Consider the following 9,982-nt stretch of genomic DNA (forward strand, 5'->3'; position numbering starts at 1 on the left):
CTTTGCAAGGTGGTACTAGTCGCAAGTAATGTCGACCCATGGTGTTTTGCACGTAATGGTACTAATCACAAGTAATCACATGGTTCTAATATCATCATCTCTTGGTCGCCACTTTTAGTCACCTTTTACGACAGGCAGGGGATACCACGGGTGTATCCTTCGTCTGTGTCTCTCACCCACAGAGGGCAGAAAAAAGATACAATCTATACATGTTTTATTCTACAAGAATATCCTCAGATTCTATCAAATCACCTTAAATCATGTGCGTATAACTACAATTGTGCCGTCTATTTGCAAAACCGGCCATCCCCCCAAAAATTGAAATCCACTTTTTGTGCTGAATGTGTTCTCTGTCCACTTATACACAAGATAGCTAACTATTAGCTGCAAACTCGGCCTCCAACCAGCTGATTTACTTCATCAAAAATTCGAGATAGTTGCAAACATGGCCGTCCGCGCGTGGTTATGAGTTGCAATACAACTACTACTACTGCTACTACAAAACCTTGTGGAATTTGTTACATTACGGTGACTGTTATCTGTTGTGGTTCTACAAGGTTTTGTAGTAGCAGTCACAGGGACGCACATCATTCAAATATTATGAAAGAAACTAATCAACTCCTCAAGATTTTGGATTGACGTCCCTTTTGACTAAAACCCTCATAAATACAAACTACTACCAATGGAAAATCTGATCGTCAAAATAAGACTAGTCCGACGAAACTACCTAATTCAACATCTTACGGTTCAAGACTAATAAATTACAGTAGCAAGCCTCAAAATTAAAACCTGAAGCTGAATTCCAACATATCTAAGATTTTAATCTTCAGACACCAATAAGTTTTAACAATAATTACGACTCAAATTTTAACATAGGTCAAATTACAATTGGTTTTTAATAAACTAGAACTTTGAGAAATCAATTTTAGCCAAATTTTCAACATTTGAAGATACTGTGTTTTGGACATCAATATCTTTAGAATTAACATTTATTCCAATTTTAGTATAATCATTCATATTGTTAAACTATTAATGTGTTTATAAATTCCTATATTTATATATTTTATTATTTAATTTTAGAATTATAATTAAGCACAAATTTCAAAGAAAATCAAATATGACAGGTCTTAATCTTGAGATGATTATATAGGCTGAGGATGCTTGAAATTCAAGCGAAACATGTCCCTATAAGATAGTGTTGTAGCATTATGATCTAACAACATAAAACCATTTGTATTGAAAAGGTGGAATAAAAAATCACAATATTGTAAGCATATTATAACATGGTGTAAGCCAGACTAAGATTATGTGTATCCTGTATGATAACCGCTATTATCCCCATCACCTGCAACGAGTGCAAGGATTATCAGCAGCGGATTTCCCTCTACAGGAAGGATTTTGTCGATGGTTTTTGCACCAGGCCATCACAATTATGGGATTTCTGTCGTCAGTTCTCTTTACCAATGAAGCAACCTTTACCAGAAATGGTATCGTCAAACTGCATAATCTTCATCTGTGGACTACAGAAAATTCCCGGGGAATGGTTGAAGCATCTCACCAGCATCAATGTTTGGGCAGGGATTCTTGGTGACCAAATACTTGAACCAATTATTATTCCACAACGCCTCAACGGAGGAACGTACCTGGACTTCCTGCAGAATACTCTGCCTGGATTGCTTGAGAATGTGCCGTTGGCAATAAAACAGGTCATATGGTTTCTGCATGATGGAGCACCACCTCACTTCCGCATTACAGTTCGCCAACACCTCAACAACACCTTACCCAGGCGCCGGATAGGACATGGAGGCCCTGTTGCACAGCCTCCTAGATCACCAGACTTAAACCCCCTGGATTTTTACCTCTGGGGACATCTGATAAGCATTGTGTACGCTGAACCAGTTCCTGATGTGCAGACCCTTCAACAGCGTACTCACGACGCTTGTGACGCTATTCGGCGAGAGGCCGGAACGTGCGAAAGAGTGAGGCAATCCATGATACGACGTCTGAACGCGTACATTGCAGCCCATGGAGGCCACTTTGAACATCTGCTTTGACGTGGATGTGATTCAGCTATGTAATGTGTTCTGGGACTATTTGTTGTCGTTGCATGCACACCGTCCATTTCCGGACACATATTTGTACGACTTTTTCCCTCCATTTCCAGTCCCTGCAGTTTGTCGGTTTTATTAAACTTCACTCTGTATAGGCCAAACAAAACACAATTTCCAAACCAGATACAAGAAACACAAAAATGTGATTAGATACAACCAACATTCAGCCTTTGGAGACAACTTACAACATTTCATGGACATCAATACAGATATGAAAATAACAGCAAATCTTGAAAATTACAAAAGCTATCAAAATTTACCTCAGCAATAAAAAACATTTTAAAAAAAAGAGCCAGCCAAACCAACCTCAATGATCTTTTTTTTTTTTTTTTTTTTTTTTCTAGGGGCTTTACGTCGCACCGACACAGATAGGTCTTATGGCGACGATTGGATAGGAAAGGCCTAGGAGTTGGAAGGAAGCGGCCGTGGCCTTAATTAAGGTACAGCCCCAGCATTTGCCTGGTGTGAAAATGGGAAACCACGGAAAACCATCTTCAGGGCTGCCGATAGTGGGATTCGAACCTACTATCTCCCGGATGCAAGCTCACAGCCGCACGCCTCTACGCGCACGGCCAACTCGCCCGGTACCTCAATGATCACAAGCATTTAAAATATTCCCCACTCTTTGCCCTACCTAATTAATGTTCTGTACAACATTTCACACCTTTTGCATTAGCACTTAATGAATCCCATAGGAGGCTACTCTGACTTAAATGTGTGGAATGTGAGTTAGGATATTCTTATCTGTAGTAAATTCTCTGCCAGGCTGAGTGGCTCGGACAGTTGAGGCGCTGTCCTTCTGACCCCAACTTGGCAGGTTCAATCCTGGCTCAGTCCGGTGGTATTTGAAGGTGCTCAAATACGTCAGCCTCATGTTGGTCGATTTACTGGCACGTAAAAGAACTCCTGTGTGAAAAAATTCCAGCACCTCGGCATCTCCGAAAACCGTTAAGAATTTAGCTAGTGGGACATCAAGCAATTATTATTATTATTATTATTATTATTATTATTATTATTATTATTATTATTATTATTATTATAGTAAATTCTCTGCCGGGTTGAGGCACTGGCCGTATGACCCTAACTTAAAAGGTTTGATCCTCACTCAGTCCCGTGGCACTTGAAGGTGCTCAAATACATCAGCCTCGTGTTGATAGATTTACTGACATGTAAAAGAACTCCTGCAGGACTAAATTCCAGCACCATGGTGTCTCCAAAAATCATTTTAAAAAAGTAGTTAGAGGGATATAAAGCCAATAAAAGAGAGAGGTAAATTATTTGAATTTATGCAGCATCTTCTCTATATGAGACTTTTAGTTACTATTAACTTACATTTACTCCTTAATACACAAAAATACACTTTACGATGAAGAAGGAGCACTTTTCATCCCTTCTCCGACGAACAGAGTCAATGTCCACAGCATTTCTCACACCTCCCTGCTTCCCCTCCCCTCTCCCTGGAACAGAGTTGTTGCCTGCAGAATTTCCTCTCATCTCCCTACTCTTAGTTGCCAGGTCCAGAGCAGGGAGACTGGCTTCAGTCCAATCATGTTGATGATTAGCGGCTTGGGTAAGCACAGACAGATGATTAGTGGCTTGGATAAGTACAAAAATAATTCTTAAAGTTACTAAACTGGCAGTGGAGGACTACTACATCCATTATTTGCTCTTACTTCTGCATGATCACTGACAAGTTTAATAATAATAATGTTATTTGCTTTACGTCTCACTAACTACTTTGTAAGGTCTTCGGAGACGCCAAGGTGCCGGAATTTAGTCCCGCAGGAGTTCTTTTTACGTGCCTGTAAATCTTCCAACACGGGTCTGTCGTATTTGAGCACCTTCAAATACCACTGGACTGAGCCAGGATCAAACCTGCCAAGTTGGGGTCAGAAGGCCAGCGCCTTAACCGTCTGAGCCACTCAGCCTGGCTGACAAGTTTACACAACATAAAATGTACTGTACGTATGTGCACATGATTTAAGGTGATTTGATAGAATCTGAGGATATTCTTGTAGAACAAAACATGTCAATCTCTTTTTAATAGTGTGTGTTTTTTTACAGGTATATTATAGTGTTTTGTGCGTTATACACTGCCTGATAAAAAATTTGAAGCACCCAAAAGAAATGGTCGGATGTCAATGTAACTTCGTACATGTACACAACATCGGCGGGTATCAGTCTGGCCATCAGAGTGCATTAGTGTTGTTACCAGGCCTGGCAGGGTATATAGGGGGTGTCAACAGCCTCAGATGGTGAGTGATTGCTGTGAAGAACACGGAGATGCTGCGTACTCGTGTGAGACAGCATTATCAGGACATAACAGAGTTTGAAAGAGACCTCATTGTGGGTCTCCTTTTGGCCGGCAGGATGAATCGTGGATTATCCAGATTTGTAGGGCATTCGAATGTAACAGTGGCCCAATATTAAACTGCATGGGAACATGAGGGCAGGCATACTCATCAAAGTTCCGATCGAGCACATCTGACCACCGCAAGGGAGGATCGCCCTACTGTGCACCAAGCACATCGTAACCCCTTCACATATGCGTCTGCCATCTGAGAACAAGTAATGGACAACCTGCAATATTCTGTATCATTCTGCCCCACTGGTCAGAGACTAGCAGCAGCCAGCTACGGAATTACCGTCCCATGCGTACCCTGCTAGTAACACCATAAAACAAATGGCCGCATTTGGAGTGGTGCCATGACCAGCACTAATGGACTGCTGAAAAATCACATTGCATTGTTTTCAGTGATGAATCGTGGTTCTGCACTACCCCAGATGACCATCATCTGCGAGTATGGCGGCGAACTTGGGAGAGGCCCCATTCTTTCAATGTTTTGGAGAGGCACAGCGGTGTAACTCCTGGCATCATGGTGTGGGGGGAGCCATCAGATATGACTTCAGGTCATGGCTGGTAGTGATTGGGAGAACTCTGACGGCACAATGGTCGTCACGGACATCCTACGTTCTCATGTTTACCTCTCATGTGACAATACTGTAGTGCCATTTCCCAACATGACAATGCTCGTCCACACATGGCACTGTCTCTATGAAATGTCTGTGTGATATTGAGGTACTCTTGTGGCCAGCAAGATCCCCAGATCTGTCCCCAATAGAACATATGTGGGACTAGCTCAGATGTCAACTCTGTCCCAGTTCCAGTATCCAGAATATCAAGGACCATTTACAACTGTTAGGGCCAGCTTGCCTCAGGAGAGGATACAACAGCTTTTATGTAATCACTGAAATAACACACATACACTCTCATCACATGAAGTTTCATTTAGTTTCCTCCTCCCCTTCTGGATGCTTCAATTTTTCTGTCAGGTGGTGTAATTAGTGTTTTCGACAGACTAAATCTGTCATGTGGTGTAATTAGTGTTTTCGACAGACTAAAAAGTATTAAGTTACTTTAAGTAGGCCTAAGTTGATATTGGAAAGCTTTTTTCTTAACAAGACACTAGAATGTACGATTACAATTTGATTTCAAGAAGTAAATTACACTTAGTAAACAGTGATGATTATAGGTAAAAATAACTTTAAAAGTACTTGTTACAAGTAATTTTATTATTTTCACTCAATTAATTCTCAACTCTGATCATATACCTGTGAAACTTTCAGGACATTTTCCAGTATGTATAAGAATGTTAATACTGTACCTTGTTTTGCCTTTTAAAACAGCAAAGTAGTACAACAAAATGAAGAGTAACTATTAATAAATTATATCTGTGTTAAGGAAAATCTGGCTGGATTTCAACTTCAAAATAAAAAATTATATCACAAGTAGCATTTTCCATTGTATGGTAAAATGCAATAAAAATATTTATATGTAAAAAACTGATATACCAATTTTCTTGAAATTTTCTGTGATAATTTCTAATGAGACTATGTATTATTATTCTTCTTCATCATCCATTCCCTTTCCAGATTCTCTCTGGGTAGGGTAGTGTACCAAAGCCCTCCACCTTACTCGATCTTTTCACCATTTCTCTTCTAGTACTTTATTGCTATTGAATCCTCTATTTGCAATACAGTCCACAACAGAGCTCCTCCATCTCATTCTAGGACATTCCCTAGGCCTCTTTCCAGTCACTGTATCCGTGAATGTTATCTTTGGTATTCTCTCTCCTGGCATTCTCATCATGTGTCCAAACCATTTTAGCTTTGCTATATCAATCTCTTCTTGAAGTTTACACACTCTCACGCTTCTCCTTATTTCCTCACTTCGTATTCTATCTCGTCTTGTCTTTCCCTATATGCTCCTCAAGAACCTCATTTCAGCAGCTTGTATCTTACTTTAGTTCCGCTTTGTTAATGTCCAGGCTGCTGAAGCAAAGGTCAGTAAAGGTTTATAATAGGACGAGTATAAAACCTTCTTTCACTTCATTGGCAGATCTTTGTTCCATACAATGTCTCTCACACACTGGTAAACTTGCAGACTGCTGTATTCTTAAATCATATATTAGTGGTTAATATTTAGCAATGATGACTAATAAATTGGTGAAGTTCATATTTCAGTCATGACTCCCCTTAACACAAAGTAATACTGGTTAGGTATACAGGAACATTCCTTCATCCCTTATTAACAGGACTTTTCCATAAGATTCATATCTGCTTCTCTTCAACAATTAAAAAGGACAATTATCACCTTAGAGTAATGTTTTCCCATTGAAACAATTAGTAAACAGCTGATTCTTATGTTCCTCGAACCCTCGATCTTTAAACATCGTAAGAGGGTGGTCTAAGGCTAAGCGGTCTGCCATTCAGGTTAAAGGAGAATGAAGGCATAAACAAACACCATCTACTGTAAAATGTACATGCTAGCTCATGCACGGCACATTCCTTGAACTAGGCATTGCAAGAACTATTGCCATGATAGCTCATAAACTAGATTGTTCATCTGAACGAGTGCCTTGAGAGCTGTTTCCACGATATCAGTTAATGAACAACCTTGTTTATTTGAACTAGTTCATCAGAACAACTCAAACTGATGAACGATATTGAATGAACTAATTCATACAAATTAACTGACTGGTCCCATCCCTACTTAAGACTAAACATAAACAAAACTGAATACCGGTATTTACAATGCAGTACACAAACTGATGGTACCGTCAGGTTATCATCTTTCCAAGACTACACGATTTAAATACCTCAATTCACTTATCACTTCAGATGGAAAGATGTTTCTAGACACCTGAACACGGATTAATGCTGCTCGGCTGAAACGGTGCCAAGGCACTGGAGGGTTCTGTGATAACAAAACACCTAACCACCTGAAAGGGAAGTATACAAGTCTATGGTTCATCCAGTGGTCCTATACAGCTCAGAATGCTTGCCAGCATCAACAATGCACAAACATGCCCTCCCAGTAATGGAGATGGAGATGTTGCATTGGTCCATGGGTGTTGCAAGTAGCAAAAATTCTTGCAAGTCGACACTAATTAGGAACTAATATTTAGAGGCCATGGGTGTTGCAATGTTAGATCACATCAAGAATGATGATGTAAAGACACAGATGGGAGTGACATCCCTTACAAATAAAATCCAGGAAGCATGGCTCAGATGGTACGAGCACGTCACGATAAGTGATGAAAACAGCATGGCAAAAACTGCCCTCCGATATGACCCAGGAGGAATTATACCTCGTAGATGGATGGAATAAATGGCTTTAGACCTTAAGATGCCCGCGACAGAAAAAAGTGGTAAACATCAACCAGATAAGCAGACCTTGCACCATTGCAGGATACTCATTAGAAATCTTGCAACATTTTCCATACACCCCAAGGGAAAAGCCAGTGGCATTGGCTGAAATTCATTAAATATGACATACTCCCAGAAATCAATACAGACAAATTCCATTACCAACAACCAAGCAATAAAAACTCCTTTGTTGTTGGGCCAATGGTCTGACAGGAAACACTCTGCAGCACACTCCCTTCGAGAGGCTCTATGTTCTGCACCCCTGACGTGTTAGGCAAATGGGTTATGTCACTAGTCAGGATGTAGGCAGACCAACAATTAACATATGTAACAGAGAGTTTATCCAACAGTTGGTTATAGTGTGAGCAAATAAGGTAAATCACTAGGAAGAAGAAGAGGAGTGTGATAGGCTTCGGCAGCCGGCACAATTCCTATCCTCGCCGCTACATGGAACTTCATTCATTCCATTCCCCCCTGACGTGTTGGACAAATGGGTTATGTCACCAGTCAGGATGTAGGCAGACCAATAATTAATATATGCAACAGAGAGTTTAGCCAACAGTTGGTTATAGTGTGAGCAAATACGGTAAATCACTAGCAAGAAGAAGAGGAGTGCGACATGCTTCGGCAGCCGGCACAATTCCTATCCACACCGCTACATGGGGCTTCATTCATTCCATTCCTGACTCGGTCGAATGACTGGTAATAGGCTGTAGATTTTCATTTTCACTAGGAAGAAGAGAACATTGTCAAGCATGCACACTCTACCAGTCTTGGCCGAGGGGGCTAGTATACCTCTGCCATAATAAATTCTTTTGATACTGTATCAGTACTAGTACACAAATTTACTTACTTCTCCACTGTGGACATACAGATGCATCTTCAGTCTGAATGGCCGAGTAAATACTGCATTACAACCAGGATGAGGGCATTTATGAACATATGCCTTAGATTTTCGCATTGGGTTGGAAGGCCCCAAAAATTCATTAGGCCCTTGATTTTGCTCCATTTCATTCTCAAACATGTGAGTGTCATTTTGATATTGAATCTCTTCTACCTCATCCTTGCAGTCTGTCGTCATTTCAACCTTACATGGCACCTCTTCCAAGTCATTTTGATTCTGCATCTTCTCATTCTCTTGTTGTATCTCCTCCATTTCACATCCAAGTTGTAGTTACACCTGAAACCAAAATAAACTCTTAAGAGACACAACCATCTGTGTCCATGAAGGAATCAAATTATAACCTGTGCTGAACCTGAAATTTCTTTAAAAAATATCTCTATCACTTGACTTCAAAAAAGAAAAAGGAATTACTTAACAAAACAGTAAGAAATGAGCATCAGAGAATCTGTCCACTTGTCAACTCTTCAATCAGCAGCAAGACTCTCTTAGAAAACATTAACAATAATTGGCTAATAGGAAGGAAGAGACACTTACGCAAAGCAGTTTGAACCAAGGTTACAGCAAATCTCAATGCTCATCTTGAGCACCAGGAAGCACTGAGACTGCTATTATAGCTCTAGCAAAAATGAAAAAGTCATACTCTTATTTCAAGACAAAAAGGACAGGAGTGGGTTAACTCACCTTTGCTCAAAATTTACCAGTAAATGTTGAGAGTTGTAAAGGCAACAGAGCAAGTAGGGGCCTACTGCTATGAGAGCCCTCATGTAATGAGCAGTCTAGTATCCTTAACAGACATCATCAAACAGCTATGGTCCAAAAGAATTTGCACTGAGATGTTCTATGCCAAAGAGCTGATTGCAGTATTAAGCAGCCACCTTCTAAAGGGTTCATAGTTACAGGATTAATTGACATGTAACTAATCACTGAATTTGGGGTTGTATAATAAATGACCAAGATTATAAAATAGGGATTACCTACCAAATCTCTTAAAAGCTCTTGATTACTGTATTTCCAAAAGACAACCTAAACGGATGAGTTGAAGAATAGGTATTTTAAGGATTTGTTTAAGGATGCTGTTTATGACAGGAGAACCTAAATCATTAAAGAATTCTTTCTCACTCAAATTATGAACTAAATATTGGATGGATAAAGAGTCCTTTGGTCTCCTGCGGCATTTACATTGCTGAAAAGTGGTCTCATGGTCATATAAGCTAGTGGTCTCATGCACTTCTACAGTTCACGTTTGTTTTCAAATGAT

At 40.0% G+C, this 9,982-nt stretch overlaps 1 protein-coding gene across 1 annotated transcript in view; it reads right to left on the reverse strand.

Moving 5' to 3' along the window:
- Positions 1–8,996, reverse strand: part of LOC137496961 (transcription factor IIIA-like) — a 61,544-nt gene extending 52,548 nt beyond the window's left edge. The window contains exon 1 of the mRNA XM_068225151.1: positions 8,674–8,996. Within this exon, the coding sequence (XP_068081252.1) occupies positions 8,674–8,976 (303 nt within the window). The 5' untranslated portion in view covers positions 8,977–8,996. The remainder of the gene's footprint in view (positions 1–8,673) is intronic.
- Positions 8,997–9,982: the final 986 nt, after the last annotated feature.

The sequence above is a fragment of the Anabrus simplex genome, chromosome 1 (genome assembly GCF_040414725.1).
Source record: "Anabrus simplex isolate iqAnaSimp1 chromosome 1, ASM4041472v1, whole genome shotgun sequence".
Lineage (NCBI taxonomy): Eukaryota > Metazoa > Arthropoda > Insecta > Orthoptera > Tettigoniidae > Anabrus > Anabrus simplex.